The sequence below is a fragment of the Leucoraja erinacea genome, chromosome 5 (genome assembly GCF_028641065.1).
Source record: "Leucoraja erinacea ecotype New England chromosome 5, Leri_hhj_1, whole genome shotgun sequence".
Taxonomy (NCBI): domain Eukaryota; kingdom Metazoa; phylum Chordata; class Chondrichthyes; order Rajiformes; family Rajidae; genus Leucoraja; species Leucoraja erinaceus.
The window spans coordinates 64,845,567-64,867,586 of NC_073381.1; the positions used below are offsets into that span (position 1 = coordinate 64,845,567).

At 40.4% G+C, this 22,020-nt stretch overlaps 1 protein-coding gene across 3 annotated transcripts in view; it reads left to right on the forward strand.

Moving 5' to 3' along the window:
• The window catches only part of scara5 (scavenger receptor class A, member 5 (putative)), a 98,366-nt gene that overhangs the window by 15,425 nt on the left and 60,921 nt on the right, over nucleotides 1-22,020 (forward strand). For all 3 annotated transcript variants that reach the window (XM_055635810.1, XM_055635811.1, XM_055635809.1), the window contains exon 3: nucleotides 4,205-4,336. In XM_055635810.1, coding sequence (XP_055491785.1) covers nucleotides 4,205-4,336 — 132 coding nt within the window. The remainder of the gene's footprint in view (nucleotides 1-4,204; nucleotides 4,337-22,020) is intronic.

The window sequence follows — 22,020 nt, forward strand, 5'->3', positions numbered from 1 at the left end:
TCTCCCTGGTTGGTCTTGACTCAGCATCTTAGCATAAATTAATCTGATGGGCTTTTCTTCCATATAATTGACCTGAGCCCATAGCTTTCAACTGATATTCTAATTCTGACATTGTCACTACCTCCAGGTCTACCTCATCTATCCCATGGGCTTTTGATGTCTTCTTGTGCAATGTTTATAGAAATGATTTTCCAACCCCCATTCTACAGACCAATTCTTTCTTGGCTACTCGGGTTGTTATCCACTATAATTGCAACAATTAAGCAAACTTCGTAAGACCTTTCCCTCTTCTGCATTCTGTACTTCTGTCTGTTGGCCATTCAACATAGCTAGGCTATCGCTAATGCTTTCTATGTCTATATATTGATTGAAATGAATGCCATCACACATAGTTGGTGTTACCTCAGAATTCCATTAATAATCCATTCCCTCATAAGGGAGTCCATTAAATCTACAAAATTACTATTATTTGATATTAAGGAAGTATCAATGGATTAAACCTATTCCCAATTACAGTTAAAGAAGCATTAACAGTAGTTTTACCATTACCATTTATGTTATCATGTAATTTTGATATCTATATTACTAAAAGTCTGATCTTGACCATTTCCTGTTGTTCTATATATTTATTTTAGAAAAAACGATGCCACTTACGGCAGTGATTTTTGGTCATCTTACTCGGAGTCCCCCTCCGCTGCGAAGGACAAGGGGATTTTTCCCATTGATGAAAAATAAAAGAGTTATTAGTGTTTTAAAAATGTTGAGATTCTCTCTCCTGAAGGCCACACCCCTTCCGCAGGGACTATAAAACCTGGAAGTGTTAAGTCAGTCTCTGTCAGTCTCTGCAAGATGGGGGGAGCGAGAGGGTCACATCTCTCAGTCTGAGCTGTGAATAACACTGAACACATGTCTACTAAACTGAGTTGTTTTACCGACCTGTCAGTGCCCTTAATGTGGTTTGAAAATTTGGTTTGGAAATGCTAAAGCTGCGTTGCCTTTGGTTTGGAAATGCTAAAGCTGTGTTGCCTTTGGTTTGGAATTGGTGGAGAGGTGGAATATTGCATTGGGGGACCAGCCTTCCCGTGTGATGCTGGGATCCAATGGGTACCACTTAGTCTAGTATAAAATGCATTCTCCAAGGCTTCAGTTAAGGATTTTATGCTATGATATAGGTCTCCCTTGTGACCAAAGAAATGCTATTACAATCTTACTTCAGTTTGCTCTGGATTATCTGCTGTGAAAGATTTTGTACCAAATACAAGCTCTTTATCCACTCTTTCCATTCTTTAGACAGTTACCTTGCCTGGAAATGCAACAGCTTAGGAAGCTTTGTTTGTTCTGCTATTGTCTATCGCAAGCGACTCACACAGCTTATTTTCTCTCTGCGTGTTGAGAATAGAATAGAATAGAATAGAATCTTTATTTGCCACGCAACCAGGGTTGGTGGTATTTGTTGGTGGGAGGTAGTCTTTCTGCATTCTGATTCAGGCATAGCATCTACATATTATGATGTAATCAACAAGCACATCTGACAGCACAATCCAGTATCCCCCTCATTCACTCTCTAACAAATTGGAAAAGTCAGCAATTCAAACTATTGTATCAACAAAGATTCCTGTTTTATGAAAGATCTCAACATTAGGCAGCAATCCAAAGAGACAGACGCTGGAGAATTTGATGCCCATTATTGGTGTACAGAGAGCAGTTCAGCACATAACATTGACTTCAAAGGGATAACAGCATGAAAGGAATAATTATTGGTTGTAAACTGATATTGCATATGGCGCACATGTTACAAGCGCACATGTTACAAGAATGGTTGATATGCCAAATAAAAACACCAAGACCAATGAGCTTTGCCCAGCTAGAACCAGGACCACCTTGAAAGCAGATAGTTAGAGTAGGTGGTGCAATCTATTCCAATGTCATCACACCGAAACCTCCTGTGTCATTTTTTTTTATTTGAAGAATTGCTTGGAAGAACTTATACTTAAGATTAAATGATGTGCAGATGAAAGCAAAGGGAAGCAGATTCACATGATACAAGTAGGTTCCATATATTTGAACACTATCTAGAGATCTTCTTTCAGAAGTACAAACGACTGAGGTGTTTAAGGATCACTTTTTGTGGGCAGGAATCTTGTTCTCAGTGGTGGTTTGAGTACATAGTTCAAAATAGCTTGGAAATGTGCCTGAATAAGTTCCTTGGCTCCCCAAAGCTGCATCCTCATGAATAAATGCTTCAACCTTCTCTGGACTTACTCCCAGATACGTCTGTTCCCTATAGGCAGATGTTTTCATGGAAAAATCATGCTGCCTCCAGCAGATGACAGGGATAATGATGACTTTGTAAACTGTCCCATAATTTATCAAACTACTTGAAGTACTTTTCAAACTGCACAAATAATGCACGTTCATTATAATCACACTGGTTCCATTGAAATGTTCGTTCTTGAAATCTCTATTTGTTGCTGTGGTAAGTGTAAGAAGGAAACATTAAAAGAAATGCCGGAAAAGGAAAACATCAATCCTTACAGTCTTTATTGACTTCAAATCACAAATGCATTTGTCAATCTCAGCGCCATTAATGAGCAGTGCCCCGCTTGATCCAGTGGAGTTCACTGACAATATGCAAGTTGGGAAAGGTGTGTTCCATTACACTGAGCCACAAAGCTCAGGTAATAGCACAGACTGTTAATTATCTCTCTGTTAACGATCACATTACCTGCGGTCTTAGAATATTCAGGCATTCCTGCCAAGTTGTAGTTGCCATTCAGTGAAAAGAAAATGCTGAAAGTTGCCTCTATTGCCAGGAAAATGTCTCCTGCTAATGTTTACAACTATAAAAATATTGACAGTCATCAACAGGGTATCAGCAGTGTACATCAAGGTCCTGGTATTAACCCCGACCTGAATTCTCTTTTGTTAGACTCAACTAGTTAAATTCTTGCTAAGTACGAACCGCATTCAGACATGAAAAAACTGCACATTGGTTTATATTGTCACAGTCTGTGTAACCCACAACGAAAGAACCCTGCTTTATTTTGTTGCTGCCGTATTCGAGCTGACAGTTTTATTTGAGGACTTGGAAAATCAATTTACAAAAGGCTTTAAATGTGTAATTCATTAACAGCTGTGCTGTGGTGCTGTATTTTTGTAAAACAAAGAATGAAATCCTCCTAGTTGCTATGGAAGCAAAATAATTTACTCCAAATATATGCAACAGAACACTAAAAGGATAAAGTATAATTGAATAAGTGCCCAATATTGTAATATTCAGCTGGATTGTGTTCAGCTCAGCTCCTGTCTCATGTTCACCCTCCATAAATAATGAATTTATTTAAAAATACATTTAGTTGATAAAATTAATTACAATATTAATATTAATAAAAAATAATGAGTAGCGTGTGGACACTTACTACGACTTGTCTTTTTATTCTAGACCAGTGACCCCATAAAGATTACTGAGACAGCGCTTCACAGTTGGGCTATGGTTGGAGCAAGGTTGAGAGGCCAGGTGCAAAGTGCATCCCTCAGCTCACTTGTTTGAGTTCCACCTCGAGAATTAATGTGGAATCCAGCAGTGGAGATGAATTTTAAATAACCTTCAGACCATTCCTGACCTGTGCCGCAATGCGGAAACAGCAAAGTCTGTAAAAAAAAACCATCAAGAACACTTGGTTCTGTGACAAGAATATTTTTCCTTATTGAGTAATCAAGCTGTTTCTGGTAAAGAAAAATTTCCCAAAACTAAACCATTGAGACTATTTGAAATAATGACTGAACACTAAAAGGATAAAGTATAATTGAATAAGTGCCCAATATTGTAATATTCTGCTAGATTGTGTTCAGCTCAGCTCCTGTCTCATGTTCACCCTCCATAAATAATGAATTTATTTTAAAATACATTTAGTTGATAAAATTAATTACAATATTAATATTAATAAAAATAATGAGTACAAGTGGTCACTTTCTACGACTTGTCTTTTCATTCTAGACCAGTGAACATAATTTAGCCAATTTGTACGTTCAACACAAACTTCTTTCCTCAACATGCTGATATTTTTCAGCATTCATTGCACATGGTGGCTTTGAAAATAGACTTTAGTGCATAAACACGTTAACACGATTTGTGCAGTACATTTAGCATTGTATACATGTGGGAAGAGGATAAAAGAGTAACTATACCTTTTATTTTGCTTAGGGCCAACTGGGAGACGAAGGACACCAAGCAATTTCTGCAACCGATGGAGCTCAATGGGAGGCATCAAATGTGCAATAGTTGTCCTGTATCTTCTCGTTTTCCTCATTTGCATTGGAATAATCATTGTTGCAGGTAACATATATTATCTGATTGCTGTACTGAATCATTATTAACACATTTTTAAAAACATAGTTCAGTCAAAGAATACTAGCTTTCACAACTTTTGGCGTGAACATAAGATACTTTAATGTATCAATAGGCAACTTCTGAATTATTATAATACATTGAAAAACATACCTGAAAAAAAAGTAGGTAAAATGCAGAAAATGTTCTCTCAAGATGAAATAGTAAATTTTTAATCAAGGATGTGTCTCACCCTAGACACTCTCTCTTCTCCACTCTCCCATCATGATATAGGTAAACAAGCTTGAAAACACATAACTCCAATTCAGGGACAATTCTTTCCCAGCTGTTATCAGGCAACTGAACTATCCTATTAACAACTAGAGAGAGAGCGGTCCTGACCTACCATCTACCTCATCAGAGATTCTCGGATAATCTTTAATCTGACTTTACTGGAGTTTATCTTGCACTAAACATTATTCCCTTTTTCCTGTATCTGTACACTGTGGACAGCTTGATTGTAATTTTGTGTTGTCTTTCCACTGACTGGATAGCACCCAAAATAAAAGCGTTTCACTGTACCTCAGTACACGTGTCAATAAACCAAACTAAACTATTAGACAAAGGTAGTGGTTCATAGAACACAACTAGTATAAGATATATAGTGAGACAACAAACTGCAGATGCTGGAATCTTGCATAGAACACAAAGTTCTGGAGTAACTGCAGCTCAGGCAGCATCTCTAGATGTTGGATGTGGATAGGTGATGTTTTAAGCCGGGGTCCTTCTTCAGGAAATATATGGTGCCACATGTTTTATAAGCACTACAAAACTGTAATTTTTGTGATTGTATAATGTAGCTGCGATTAAACTGTCACTTTAATTTTGTTCTAAATACTCCTGAATGAAAATCAAAATGATGATGACAGTGTAACATAGGAAGCAGACTGGGAATCTGCTATGAACATACTAACATAAGAATTACAATCAGATTAGATCACCAAGATTGTGTATTGATGTAACTTTAGAATCCAAGACCCATTTAAAAATCCTCAGAGTCCACTGTACATACAGGAAATTTCATAAATGTATTTGTATATCTTTGTATATCACTGACATGAAACGACTTTAGAAGGTTCCTAACTCAAATCCTCATCCATTCATTTCACTCCACAGATCTTGCCTGACTTGTTGAGTTTCTACAACGCTTTGTATTTTCCTCAAGACTCCAGTATCTGCAATCTCGCGCGTCTCAATTTCTTGACGTCCAGTTTCCAAACACTTACCCATAACTCTTGATTCCCTTTCTGATTAAAAACCTATCTAAATGCGCTTTGAACATATTTAAGGATTCATCTTGGGACAATGAATTCCAAAACCTCACAATCTATTGAGAGAAGAATTTCTTCTGCATCTCTGTCTTAATTGTGTATCCTCTAACTCTGAGACCCAACATTTCATCCTGGACTCTCTCACAACAGAAAATACTTCTGTATTATTTACCTTGTCTAACCCATTCAGAATCTCATTATTCGACAAATCCAATCTATTCAATTGTTCCTCTGAAGGCAGTTCCAATACCCTCACAACATTTCTCTGAACTTCTGCTAATGAGAATATATATCGCCCGTGTCTCCTCAGTGTCCTATAGTTCTGCTCTAACTCCCCCTCTGTGTCCACATATAAATGTTGTAAATCGGAAAAACTAATGAAATGTTGGCTTTTATTTTAGGGTATTGTGTTCAAGTATAATAGTGAGGATGAATATATATATATATTTTAATATGAGGATCAACATAATTCATATATGTGGTCTCCCTAGTGCCTTGTACAATTAAGTATTCATCCTCACTATTATACTTGAACACAATACCCTAAAATAAAAGCCAACATTCCATTAGTTTTTCCGATTGCCAACATTTATATGTGGACACAGAGAGGGAGTGAGAGCAGAACTATTGGACACTGAGGAGACACGGGCGAGGGATCCACCTATGTCAGGAAAAGACAAACCATGTTTACTAAAGAAAGAGAACATCTCAGATGTCCTGGACTGGAAAAACACATCTTTGGAGATACAACGGAGACCGAGAGTAGGGGATAGCGCCTTTGCAAGATGCAGGGTGGGAGTCTGGTGGTTTGTAGTAGATGTCAGTCAATAATCTGTCCCCTGTGATGGAGACAAAGAGATCAAGAAAGAATAGGGAGGTGTTTGAGATGGTCCAAGTAAATTTAAAAACAGGGTGTAGGTTAGTGGTAAATGTTAATGAAATCCTGTAGGGGTACAGGTGGCAGTCCTGATGCAGTTGTTGCTGTAGCTGAGAAAGAGTTGGGGGATGGTGCCAGTGTGTATTTGGATCCATCACCCACATCTCCTCTGTGCCCATATTCTACTCTTGCTTCCCCTTTCTCCAGATGGACAAGAATAGAGTTCCCCGAAGGACATCAACTACTAGGGTAACTGGCCATGTTCTCTAGAGAACATGGATAGGTGACATTTTGGGTCAAGACCCTTCTTCATACTCCCCTGGACCAGAGTTCCCCTCATCCTTACTTTTCACCCAGCCTCTTCATCTATACATTATTCCCTGACATTCCCACCACCTTCAACATGATCCTACCACAAGTCATATCTTCCCATCCCTACCAATTGTGCCTTCCACAGAGACTGCACCCTCCACAACAACTCCTTGGTTCACCCATTCCTTCCCACCTAAACTACCCCCTCTTCAAGTACTTTCCCCTGCAACCACAGGAGATCTAACACCTGTCCCTATCGCTCACCTATCCAGGGACCCCAGAGTCCTTCCAGGTGAGAAAGGTTTATGCATCTCCTCTAGCCTCATTTACTGCATTCAGTGGTCCTGATGTGGCCTCTTTTACATCGGCAAGACCAGGCATAAACTTGACGATTGTCTTGCCGAACACTTGCATTCAGTCCATCAAGGCTTGCTTGATCTCCTGGTTACTAACCATTTCAACTCCCCTTCGCATTCTCATACTGACCTTTCCTTCCTGTGCTCCTGATCAGCCGTGATCTTATTGAATAGATGGCTTGAAGGGCCAAATGGCCTACTCTTGCACCTATTTTCTATGTTTCTCCTCCATTTCCAGGGTGAGGTCACAGAATGACTGGAGAAACAACACCTCATATTCGGTTTGAGTAGCTTACACCCTAATTGTATGAACAGTGAATTCTGCAATTTTCGGTAACTAACCTACAAACCTACCTCCTTCTCTTCCCAGTACCCTACCTGGGCTCACAACCATTTCCCTTCTTCCCCCTCCCACCTATAATCATTTCCCTGGCTTCAACAACCGCACCTCATCTATCCTAATGTTTCATTTTCATTTCTGGCCTTTGTCCAAATATCTAACTATCAAAGTTCCCCATCACCTGTACCTACCTAGCACATGCCAGGCTTTGTCCTGCCCCTCCTCTCTTCTAGCTCCTCTTCCCACCCCACCACCACAAGCAGTCGAAAGAAGGGTCCTGACCCAAAACAACACCTATCCATGTTTTCCAGAGACCCGCTGACATACTCAGCACTTTGTGTCCAAATTCTGTATGTTGGTTTTCTATGTTTCATGTAAGTGAATCTCCAAACCCCTTTGTGGGTCCTGACTTCCAAAACATACACCTACTTACCATTTGTTTTCCATCAATATTAAGATCTGGATGAGGGAATTGAGGCATATCTCCAAGTTTGCATTACACTCTTTGTGTCTAGGAACTGCAAGGTGACTTGGTAGGCTGGGTGAGTGGGAAAATGTTTGGCAGATGCAGTATAATGTGGATAAATGTGAGGTTATCCATTTTGGTGGCAAAAACAGGAAAGCAGACTATTATCTAAATGGTGGCCGATTGGGAAAGGGGGAGATGCAGCGAGACCTGGGTGTCATGGCAGTCATTGAAGGTAGGCATGCAGGTGCAGCAGGCAGTAAAGAAAGCGAATGGTATGTTGGCTTTCATAGCAAGAGGATTTGAGTATAGGAGCAGGGAGGTTCTACTGCAGTTGTACAGGGTCTTGGTGAGACCACACCTGGAGTATTGCGTGCAGTTTTGGTCTCCAAATCTGAGGAAGGACATTATTGCCATAGAGGGAGTGCAGAGAAGGTTCACCAGACTGATTCCTGGGATGTCAGGACTGTCTTATGAAGAAAGACTGGATAGACTTGGTTTATACTCTCTAGAATTTAGGAGATTGAGAGGGGATCTTATAGAAACTTACAAAACTTGGACAGGCTAGATGCAGGAAGATTGTTCCCGATGTTGGGGAAGTCCAGGACAAGGGGTCACAGCTTAAGGATAAGGGGGAAATCTTTAAACCGAGATGAGGAGATCTTTTTTCACACAGAGAGTGGTGAATCTCTGGAACTCTCTGCCACAGAGGGTAGTTGAGGCCAGTTCATTGGCTATATTTAAGAGGGAGTTAGATGTGGCCCTTGTGGCCAAGGGGATCAGAGGGTATGGAGAGAAGGCAGGTACGGGATACTGAGTTGTATGATCAGCCATGATCATATTAAATGGCGGTGCAGGCTCGAAGGGCGAATGGCCTACTCCTGCACCTAATTTCTATGTTTCTATGTTTCTAATATCTTTCTGAAAGTATTTGTATCCTTCTCACAGATTGCTTTTGCCTATTACTTTTGTACCATCAGCAGCTTTGGCTACAGCTCATTGGCTTCCTTCCTCTAAATTATCAATATATCTTATAAACAGCTGTGATCCCAGCACAAATCCTTGCGACACTTCACTGATTTACTGGTTGCCAACATAAAAAACGACCCCCTTATCACTACACAATGTGCGACTTAGCCAATCTTCCATCCTTGTTACTATATATTATCCCACACCATGATCTCTTGAGAAGTAATCTGGCCAGTTCTACCCATCTACCCGGGAAATAATGTTACTTGCTCATATATGAATGAGATGAGTGCCTCTGAGGAAGAATAGGGCAGGATGCAGAACACAATAATTTAATAGTTCTGGCTCTTGAGGTGAACACAATGGGGAATTCATCTACTTTGCACTTGTTGCATTTTATTTGATACCTCTAGTGCTGTTTTTCTAACATACTCGTTTTGACTGGGGGGGAAGAATACTTTGATACTTTGCACCCGGAGTAAAGGGCCTGTCCCACCAGCATGCGATTGCATGCGTCTAGTGCGACCAAACGTGGTGGCTTGAGGCGTACGGCCTCACGGGACCGGTCCAATTCGAACCACGGAGGCGTATGGAGTTGTGCGGGACTGCGTACGGCCTCAATGCGGCTGCGGGCCGACAGGCCGTTGTCGCGCGGGATATTCGGACAGTGCAAGATTTTTGGAGCCCCGCGCAATGTCCAGACCAGCCCCGTCCAACTCCATACGCCTCCGCCGATCGAAGTGGGACCGGCCCTGGGAGGCCGTACGCCTCAAGCGACCACGTTTGGCCGCGCTAGACGCATGCTGTCACATGCTGGTGGGACAGGCCCTTAACATGTAAAACTCTTTGTGTTGATGGAATAAACATAGTGCAATGTTTTCCAGAATGATCATACTTTGCAGTATTTAAAATTACACAAGTAAATCACTGAGCATCAATCAATGAGGCTGAAACTATTTCTCTTGACATCCCACCTGCCAATGGATACTTTCATGCACATCCACAAAAGACACCAAATATAATAACAAGAATGGGAATGCACAAAAAAGTCCCATTTAGCCCCACCCTCTCTCAAATGCCATTTCATTGTCTCCACTGCCTTGATCATTTCAAACACGCAGCTAAAAATGTGACTGAATTATGCAACAGGTCCAAGAATTTAAGACATGTTTTGAAGAATTACCACATAACTTCATACATTTCAGTAATTTATATTGTACTATAATGGGGCTAATTTGTGCAGTTGACATCAACCATAATGTGCATACATTCATTAAAGATTGAAAAAGATTGCTCATCATCGCCAGCTGTAAATTAAATATTGTTCAATTTAGTAAATGATTTACTTTTTACACATAATCTATTCCCTAATCATTTTTTTCTCCTTGCGCCATTTTACCATGGTTTACTAACTCTGTTGCAATCAACTCATTGAAAGATACAGGATGGAAACTGACCCTTCATCCTGCCTGTTCCATGCCGACCGTCGATCACCCGTTCACACCAGTTCTATGTAATCACACTTTCTCATCCAAGCTCTACACTGAAGGCAATTTGCAGAGGCCAATTAATCTACAAACCTACATGTCTCTGAGATTTAAGAGGAAACTAGAACATCCAGAGGACACCAACAGGATTTCAGGGGGAACGTGCAAACTCTACACAGACAGCATCCAAGCCCAGGATCAAACCAGACATTCCATATAACCATATCAATTACCAGACATTCTGAGGCATCGGCATCACTGTGCCACCCTATTCCATTATATTTGCATCCATTACAAGTGCTACCTGATGGAGTTGTTGACAAACCTTTATTTCACTCCAATGAGCATTGGGAGTAGACTGATTACGCTGGAGCAGGCTATTTGGAATTCACTCTGCCTTTTATATACAGATAATTCTGAATAATCATCAGTGAAGAACAGTATTGCCAATAGCCCATCAAGTGGCACTTGTTGACCAATAATGTGCTCTCTAATACTCCATTAAGGTTCTACTAAAACCATTTGACTCCAGGCTTATTTGCAGCCTTGGTACAATTATGGATAAACAAAATGAATTTTAAGGCAGAGCTGAGGTTGACTTCCCTTGATGACGAGTCAACATTTGGCAGTGTACACATTGAGAAACCCTGCAAATTGGAGTCAGTAGAGAAAGAGAGGAGTTATACCTTGCATGTAGAGTGATTGTTATGGTTGTTGGAAATGAACAACCCAGGCCAACTTGGGTTGTTTTCTCTGGGAACTCCAGAGATTGAGGGAAGACCTGACACAAGCATATGAAATTATGTGAGACATAGGTAGGGTAGGCAGTCAGAACCTTTTCCCCAGGGTGGACATGTCAAAGGCTAGAGGGCATAGCTTTAAGGTGAGACGGGCAACCTTTAAAGGAGATATGCAAAGCAAGTTTTTTCCACAGGGGGTAGTGGGTGCCTGGAATGCGCTGCCAGGTGTGATGATGGAGACAGATACGATCGCAGCATTTAAGAGGCTTTTAGATTGATGTACAGAAAATGGAAGGATGTGGATCATGCGCAAGCAGATGAGATTAGTTCATCTTGACATTATGTTCGGCGCAGACATAGTGAGCTGAAGGGCCCGTTCCCACATGATACTTCCCTATGTTCTGTGCTCCCTATATGACATTTCAGTAGCTCCTCAGGGAAGTGTTCTGGGCCAAACTATCTTCAGCTGCTCCATCAATGGCATCCCTCCAACAAAACCCAGAAGAGGGAATGTTCACTGATGAATGAACAATATTTTACTCTATTTCCAGCTCCTCGCATATGGAGATAATTCATGCATGTTCTGGCTAACCGTCAGGCAGGTGCTGATAAATGGCAAGCACATTCACACTGGACAAGTGCTGAGCAAAGACATTCTGCAACAAGAGGAAGTCTAACAGTGTAATATCTAACAGCATTAATATCGCGGAGGCCCCATCTTTAGTAGTGTTAGGGCCACAGAGGTCTAGAACTTCAAAAAACAATAATTTAGATGTTTGTATCCTTGAGCTGATCACCCTATCAAAGAGTGGAGATGGAAAAGGACTGGCATTCAATTGTTAAGACTTGGGGCTGCTTGCAAAGAATTTAGGCTACAAAAGGCATTTCACGGTACATTCCAGCTGACAAACTATTTGATAGTTGCAGGAAATGGGGCTAATGGAAATGGCTAGTGAAACCTTTGGCAGATGATGTTGGTCTTCTGATACATCCACTGTCTTGGCAAGGCCACTAGCATAATCAAGGACAAATCTCACCCCGGACACTCCCTCTTCCACCCTCTCCCATCAGGCAAAAGGTACAGACGTGTGAAAATGCATACCACCAGATTCAGGGACAGCTTCTTCCCAGCTGTAATCAGGCAACTGAACCATCCTATCACAAACTAGAGAGCCGCCATCACCTACCATGTACTCATTTGGAGACCCTTGGACTATCTTTAATTGGACTTTACTGGACTTTATCTTGTGCAAAACATTATTCCCTTGATCCTGTATCTATACACTGTAGTTGACTTGATTGTAATCATGTATAGTCTTTCCGTGACTGGATAGCATGCAACATAAAAACTTTGACAATAAACTAAACTAAATTAAAACTAAAGCTAAAAGCTCCTCTCTTTTCTGCATTTTGTGCCATACTCACTAACTTACCATCACTTCCCTCTGCCCTTTCCCCTGCTACAAATGAAATCCCACCAAACATTTCTTCTGAGTGGACTCCCAATACTTCCAAGTTTTCCTGTCCCCTACATTTCTGCCCTATTACTTTTCTTCTGCCTTGACTGGACAAAATCTTCTCATTTCTGACTGTCTCAGCAACATCACATTTGACATATTTCCATCCATTCACTGTCTCTGATATCCTCAAACATTTAATTGAGAATCTCAAATCTGCCCCAGGTGAAAACAAACAGAACTGAAAATTACACGCTTTACATAATAGGTGACCAATCCACGATATCAGTTACATTAGGTCCAAGCTAATAGTTTAGTTATTTGGTTACGTAGCCCATGCTTTTAAGCACTAATATCATTGCCAATATTAACATTGCAGTGAAGGAAACTTTCAAGCAGAGAAGGTTATACTCAGAAATTGAGTTGGACAAATTTAATGGTGAAATTCTAAGAACTGCCATCTAGTTTAACATGTTACAGATGATTTTTTATATCCATTCAACCACATGTTAAACTATAGCAGGCTATCTTATATCATAGGGTCATAGAGTATAGAAACAGACACTTCAGCCCAATTTGTCCATGGCAGCCAAGATGCCCCTATCCATGTTCTCCACAGACTGAACCACTCAGTTACTCTAGCACGTTGTGTCTTTTTCTGTAAACCAGCATCTGCAGTTCCTTGTTTCTACATTTCCCACATTTGCCCATATCCCTCCATCCCTTTCCTATCTATATTCTGTCCAAATGTATTTAACTGTTATTGTATCTGCCTCATCTACAACCTCTGGTGGTTCATTCCATATACCCGCCACTAAACAGTGGTAGTTAACAGTTGAGTTTACACTTTAGACTTTAGAGATACACCACGGAAACAAGCCCTTCGGCCCACACAGTCCGCACCGACCAACAATCACCCCATACACTAAAAATATCCGACACACTAGGGACAATTTAACAATATTATGGAAGCTAATTGACCTACAAACCTGTACATCTTTGGAATGTGGCAGGAATTCGGAGCAACCAGGGAAAACCCACACATTCACAAGGAGAACGTACAAACTCCAAACAGACAGCACTCGTAGTCAGGATCGAACCCAAGTCTCTGGCGCTGTAAGACAGCAACTCTACTGCTGCACCACTGTGCCGCCAGAGTTCTAGGCAATAAATCTGAGTTTTCCAAGTGATCTAAACTTTGCAGTTTGATGAGCAGATTGGGCTTCTGCTCAGACGAGGAGCATTCAAGAGCTAATTACAGGTTCAGGTAATGTGCAGAGTGCAGGGGTCGGGGGGAAGGGGTGTTGATCCAAGCAATTCCAATTATGAATGATAGGTCATGGGATCAGTTCAACCCAATGTTTTGATTCCTGACATCAAAGTGGGAAGGAAATTGGTATGCTTATCCTATGAACAAGAGTATGGGTTGTGATCTCATGGATAGAAGGTACTAAGTTGTGAGAAATAGCTCAATTTATGTTGGCTATCTACTTCTAGTTCTCCTTTAAAAGCAAGAAATGTATGGGATTGGTGATCCAGATTAAGGGTTGAAACCTGATGATTCTGACTCGCATCATTCAGCAACATTTGTATTTGAAATTCAGCTTGTGTGATTTTTTGTTTAGTTTAGTTTAGTTTTGAGATACAGTGCGTAAACAGGCCCTTCGGCCCACCAAGTCTACACTGACCAGCGATCCCCGCACATTAACACAAGCCTACACGCACTAGGGACAATTTATGCTTATACCAAGTATACAAACCCAAACCAATTAACCTACAAATCTGTACGTCTTATGAGTGTGGGAGGAAACCGAAAATCTCGGAGAAAATCCACGTGGTCACAGGGAGAACGTACAAACTCTGTACAGACAGCATCCGTAGTCAGGATTGGACCCAGGTCTCTGGCATTGCAAGTGCTGTAAGGTAGCAACACTACCGCTGCACCACCGTGCCGCCCAAATCAAAAGTAATATTTGGACATTTTTCGTGTCACATAAAATCTACATTCATGCCACTACTGGCAAGCAATTTGTTGTTTATTCCTTCCAAGCAAAAATCTTTTAGTGAAGGAAAACTTGCTGCATCTGGCTCACATCTTAGAAATGAGTCATTACTTCATGAATCACAAATTAAATCAATGCTGGCTGCTGTGAGTTGGTCCTTGGTGACTGTAACAGAACTGAATGGGAAATTATAACCTCACTAAAGAATTTTGATTTTGTAACTCCTCGCAGGCAAACAAGTGAAAATGTTGAAGCTCCTGAACCTTTAACACAAAAATAAACTCTTGAATAAACTCATATGTTCACAGCTAAACAGTTTACTGGGTCCATATTGCATCTGTGCGTTGCTTTGGTGTAAAGAAAGGCCTGGGAAATGAGACTAATTGATAGCATGTGGATGGTCAAAAAGCCTACAGGTTATCGAGTTCCACAGGGGAATATTAACCAAAATTATGGCTATAGATCACTTTTAAATACCTAAAATCTGATCCGCAACCCATGTCCAAATCATAATTTCTCCATTCAACCAATGAACTCCCAAGAGGCATGTCACTTATTTAATGATTTTACTGAGCTTTCAGATTCTCTCTTCCACCTTAGCACTAACCACTTAACGCACCAATTAACTTCACAGTGACCACCACTTCCTTTTAAATCCACCTTGTTCCGAACTCGTGAATCTAAAACTCAAACGTACAATTAGTTGTGCTATTTAGATGCTGCATCCCATCACTGACAATGAGGGATATGAGTGAAAAGGACCATTGCTGTACCAACCCGATTGCCCTAATGCTTTGGGTATTACTTATAGTTATCATTCCAAGTCAGGAGTTCACCACCCTTAACAGTAAGAAACAGATTATTTCCATTCAATTGGTAAATTGAGGGTTACATTCGTTCCTGATATTTGTCCTCAGTCACATTTTAAATAAGCTGCAGATTGTACTTGTCTATTAAAATTCAGATCTATTGATTGTAATAGGACAAAATTTCAAACGCAGAGTACGCTGTGTATTTGTTACTAAATTACACATTTGGTAGAATCTTCTAAGGCTCTCGTGTGTTGGATGTTCTAGACCTGCATTTAATAAATTGTGAACTTTGTAAAACTGGCAGAATGATGGTTGCCCATGCCAAGAAAGCACTTGTACAATGAGTAAACAGCAGGACACATCATTAGGTCATTAGATGACCAGCATCCTGGAATAGGTAAAGGAAATTTGTCCAAGAAGCTGTTTCACGGAATCTATCCTCCACCTTTAATTATTCAATAAGGAATTTCCTGACAAACTGAAATATAATGAGAGATCTGATTTTGGAATTCAGGAATGTTTTTTGGATTATGTTTTCCCATGATGAAGTGATGAGAACAAAGTTGTCTGAGAAAAAATTGGCTATTAGCTGTTTAAGGGCCTGACTGCTTGCTTTAATTAATACATTTTGTTTTTTAAACTGTAGTAACCTTTTGTAATAAAATGTTAAAAAAGATTAAATTTAGTTTTTAACTTGTTAAGGCATGTTGGCATATAACATCACAAAAAAAACTACTTTTACATTTAAAAAAGGGTGATTATGTAAATGGAACCAAAAACAAATGGGCGTAGTATATATGCATGCTCAGTCTCTGGCTTAATGATGGCTGATTTGGAGTGGGTTGTTTTGCCAAATATCACAGACAGCTGAAAATGACTAGTTTCCAGTTTAAGATCATGAGGATGTAAGAAATAAGAACAGGAGATACTGTAGTTATACAGCTTAGAAAAAGTTAATTTCCTCTTTAAATGACATAAACACTTACAGCTGAAACAAAATCACTTTCTAATGTTAACAATGCATAACAGGAGACAACTGCATTCCAATGATTGTCAGCTCCCTGTGGTTTTAATATCCTTTTTACACTGGGGCACCCAAACACCAACCTCACTGGGGCCAGATATTTATCTATCTATCTTTTGTCTATATATTACTAAAATTCTCATCTTGTCAGTGAGTTTGCGTGTTTGTTTGTCAGCTTTTCATGGCCTTAACTATGCCAAAACGGTACACGATAGCGCTACAATTATTGCACCACCTTCGTGGACTTGTGGTGTAGTGGATCGTGTTTCCTTCAGATTGATGTTATATTTTACAAGTTATTCACATTTTTGAGAAAGTTTGAGAAAGAATAATTTGAACACTGCAGTGCCAGTTTGGCAGTTAGCCACTATGATGCCACAATGGGATCTCATTTACATAAACTGCCCATTAACAGTGTTCCACGCAGTGCAATGAGAGATTTGTTATATTGTTGTAAGGAGTGGGAGAGGGGAGGAGGAGAAAGGAGAGAGGAGTTAGAAGATAGAAGAGAGAGGATAGAAGAGAGAAGATAGAAGAGGGAAGAGGGAAGGTGAAGAGGAGGGGGAGAGATTGTTGGGGGATGAGGGCAAATGAGCTGCGCCTGCACAGTTGGGGGTTATGGGTGAGTGACAGAATATTGTGTTAGTGGAACGGGTTGCGTTGGGGGAACGGGTGAGTGGTGGAATATTGCGTTTGGGAAACAGGGCTCAACACATCCCACTTGGTCTAGTGTCTTATATAACGTTATCATTGCTATTCTACTGTGTGCCCCTGTTCGCCAAGTACAAAATTCTATGGATTTTCTTTATTGCTTTATCCATTTATATTCAAGACTTTAAGAAACCTGAGAGAAAAATTAGGCCCTCCCTGCCCAATTATTTTTAGATAATCACGTTAGGGAGACTCGTTTCAAGCATCTCTGATGTGGCGCATGGAACCTCTCCAAAAGCGCGTTCACTTTTATGGATTGCTTGATACTGAGGTGAGAGGAATTTCTTCTTTCAGTACCTCATAAATCTTTGGAAATCCTGCTCAAGGGAGCAGTGAAGGCTGAGTCGCTGAACATACTCATACAAATAGACAGATTTTTGGACCATAACAGATTCAAAGGTTATAAAAAACAGCCAGGAAAGAAGAGTCGAGACCAATATATGGGTCAGGCACGTTCATACTGGCTCATGGAGCAAGTAGTCTGAATGAGGGTATCAACCCGAAACGTCACCCATTCCTTCCAGAGATGCTGCCTGTCCCGCTGAGTTACTCCAGCATTTTGTGTCTATCTTTAGTTTTGTGTTCCTGAAACAGAATAAAGTGGACTTATAGTGCCACTAATTATATTACCCTAACCAGCAATATATTTTACTGAAAATGATGCAAAGTGCAGGAATAATTCAGTGGGTCAGGCATTTTTAGAGAACATGGATGGGTGAAGTTTCGGGTCCGGACCCGTTTTCAAACTAATTGTGAGGTGGTGGGGGGGGGTGCAGAAAGCTGAAAGAGAGGAGGGGCAGAACAACGCCTGGCATGTTTTAGGTTGATACAGTTGATACGGGTGAGAGGCGTTGATAGGAAGACGTTTTGAACAAAGGCCAGAGATGAAGACACAAGGTGTGAGAGAAAAGGATTGAAGAATTGCCAATTGTGAAACTAGGGGAAAGAATGTGAGTTGAAGGGGAGGGGGAGGGGAGAAATATGTGCACGTCCAGATGTGGCACAGGCAAGAGGCTTGAGATAAGAGGGGTGGTGTGGGGGAAGAAGAAAGAGTGAGGGTTTTGTAGTTACATAAAAGTGGAGAATTCAATGTTCTTCAAAATTCAATGTATAGATATATTTTAGTCTAACTTAATTTTATTTAAATTCAATAACATATGAAAACTGGTAATGTCTGAGAAAATCATTCCCTGTACTGTTTCTCCTGCTTGCGTTACTTCATCCCCTCAATCTATAGTATCACCAGTCGGCTCCTCTGACAAAGATATGTATGAATATAGAGAAGGAATAAAGAGAAAAAAATTGAGTTGAAATGAAATGTCACTCTTTTCATCTTTCTCGAGATGATGCCTGACCTGCTGAGTTACTCCAGCATGTTGTGTCTATCTTCAGTGTAAACCAGCATTTGCAGTTCCTTCCTACTCAGAATTAAAGAGCAGGAGTTGCCTGAGCAGATATTGTAGCTGTCCAATATGATAATTCTTTACCCTTATTACTCCAGTTTCTGATTTGAACAACTTCATACATCTTCCATATCAACATATTTCCATTTAAGTAATATACATCATCCTCAAATGTTGATTGAAAGCAAAGCAGATTAGATATGATTAGAAAATTTCAGAATCTCAACTCAAATTTTGAAACAGTTGCGACTACAATGCATTAATAGACAATAGACAATAGGTGCAGAAGTAGGCCATTCGGTCCTTCGAGGCAGCACCACCATTCACTGTGAAGCTTGAACATCGAAAGGCAGGGTGATGTCTCCGATGTCAACATTTTTGTTGAAGCTGCAACTCATTCAATTCATGGAAGGAAAAACATGATATTGAAAAAAACGCAAAGCTCCTGAAATTAACAGAACTGTAGCCAATATAAAAAGCACACTTAATTAAAACAGCGTTCCAATTTCCATCGCAAGCAATCAACCATCAGAATCTATTGATTACAAACCTAAAAGGAATCCCGGAATGGGAAAGCAATTGTTCCTAATCTGCAAAACTAAAATATAATAGAAGCATTAAAATAAATCAGAAACCTAGCCATCCAACCACATTCAGAATTAAAGGACCTTCTTTTAGGAAGGAGATGAGGAAAAATGTCTTTAGTCAGAGGGTGGTGAATCTGGAATTCATTGCCACAGAAGGCTGTGGAGACCAATTCAGTGGATATCTTTAAGGCAGAGATAGATAGATTCTTGATTAGTACGGGTGTCAGAGGTAATGGGGTGGAGGCAGGAGAATGGGGTTAGCAGGAAGAGATAGATCAGCCATGATTGAATGGTGGAGTAACTTGATGGGCTGAATGGCCTAATTCGACTCCTATCCCTTATGACCTTATGACCTGAACACACATTCAACTTACTTTAAGAGTTTAAATAACTAGGTTATTTTTCTCCTTGGTGACTGAAGCAAATTAAGTGTTTTGAATATAGGCAACATTAAACTGACTTGTGTTGACTGACAACCATCAGCTCCAAAGGGAATTGCCAGCTGTCAGACACTCTCACCTCAATAGGCCTGAGAGAATGCAAAAGTTCAAAGCCTGAAGGACAGGTGATGGCACACCTGGCTATCCATTTTGCCACCAGACCCCTATAGGGTAAGACCCCATAGGGAAGTGGAAGGGCAAGAACATTTTGGGTGTTAGTTTAGTTTAGAGATCCAGCATGGAAACAGGCCATTCCGCCCACTAAGTCCGCGCCGACCAGTGATCCCCGTACACTAACACTATCCTACACACGCAAGGGCCAATTTACAATTATATCAAGCCAATTAACTTACAAACCTGAACATCTTTGGAATGTGGGAGGAAACCAGAGATCCCAGAGGAAACCCACGCTGGTCACGGTGAGAACGTACAAACTCCGTACAGGCAAGCACGCATAGTCAGGATCAAACCCAGGCCTCTGGCACTGTAAGGCAGCAAGTCACCGTGCCGCCCTTTAATCATAATCATGAATGAAAATCACAGAACCTAGTGCAAAGATAGAAATAACCAAGAAGTATGGTACACTCGTTAATTTTCATGAGCAGCCAAAGTAAGCAAACCATAATAGACTATTGGCTTTATCTCAAAGGACATTGAGCACAAGGGACAGGGAACTGATAAAGGGAACTGGTGTATTAAAAAAAACTGGTCAACTGCAGCTCGATTGAACACTATGCATTGGGAAAGATTTATTAACACTGTTGAGGTCCAAAATTACTACAGTATGATAAGGGTTAGGTAATGAGGAATAAATTAGGGCATGAAGTTCATCAGTGCAGTTAGATGGAAAGATGTAATGCTTTACCATTACCAGATTCTGTCATGATCACAATTCTTCTGTTAAATAGTGGATGGTAGTTACTGATATCAATGTTGCAAAATACCTCTGTAATTGTATTCAACATGTGCTTATCTAATGTTCTACTTATTGGCCTGGGGTCTCATCAATTAAAATTGTAATTTTGTAACTTATACTTAGGTAAATATGATTCTGTAGCTAGAGCACACTGGTGAAGTTTAGCATTGACTGTTCATTGTGCCAAAGCGTTCCAATAAATCTTTCCACAAAACATTTTATTATTCAGCTCTGCAGCTTATCTTGAGATTGTGGTTTCTTTGTTTTGGCTGCTCATGAAAATTAGAGTGTAATTATATGTTCACTCAGTTTACTAAATATAATAGCTGTAACTGTTCACCCCTTCACCCTGCCCTAATCCTCATAAATCTGTGCTGCATCTAAGCTTGAGATATCATGTGCCTCTTAATATGAGCAATCTAAAACTCTACACAGTGGGATAATGTAATGAATCATGGTTCCAGGAATGTATATTGCGAATTTAGTCTCACACCAGTTTGTAAAATTATACCTTGTGTCCCAGATGTGGCCGAACTACAGTTCTGAACAGAATCAATTTCAATTTATTTTATATTCAAACATTCCTAACACATGACAAAAATGAATCCTGCCTTTATAATGATTTTTTTCCTGAGAGCAGCAGGATTTGAATACATTTTCTCTTCTTCTACATTACGAAAGGGATCATTTTAATTGTTCACTAATTTTCTCAAAGGGCAACTTTGAGAAGCTTACTTTAGGCTCCAGGCCTGCTCACTACTCTTACAATTTTCCTTCTGCTTCGTGATCATTTGTCATATCTACCATTTTGAAATCTTCCACACACTTCATGGCCTAGCATACTGTCAGTGTCGAGCTGCCCACAATGGCAGCTGGAAGATGCAATAATCACATCATCTTTGGATGATGCAATAAGCACATTGGCTTGTACTCGCTAGAATTTAGGAGATTGAGGGGGGATCTTATAGAAACTTACAAAATTCTTAAGGGGTTGGACAGGCTAGATGCAGGAAGAATGTTCCCAATGTTGGGGAAGTCCAGGACAAGGGGTCACAGTTTGAGGATAAAGGGGAGATCCTTTAGGACCGAGATGAGAAAAACATTTTTCACACAGAGAGTGGTGAATCTCTGGAACTCTCTGCCACAGAAGGTCACAGAACTAGTTGAGGCCAGTTCATTGGCTGTATTTAAGAGGGAGTTAGATGTGGCCCTTGTGGCTAAAGGGATCAGGGGGTATGGAGAGAAGGCAGGCACAGGATACTGAGTTGGATGATCAGACATGATCATATTGAATGGCGGTGCAGGCTCGAAGGACCGAATGGCCTACTCCTGCACCTATTTCTATGTTTCTATGTCTATCCTTACCTTTTGCAGATTTACCAGTCAATCTAATAGGTAGTCCTGCAGATCCTAAATAGTGAAGCCTTCTGTAGAGTAAGCCATCACATTGCAACCAAACCAC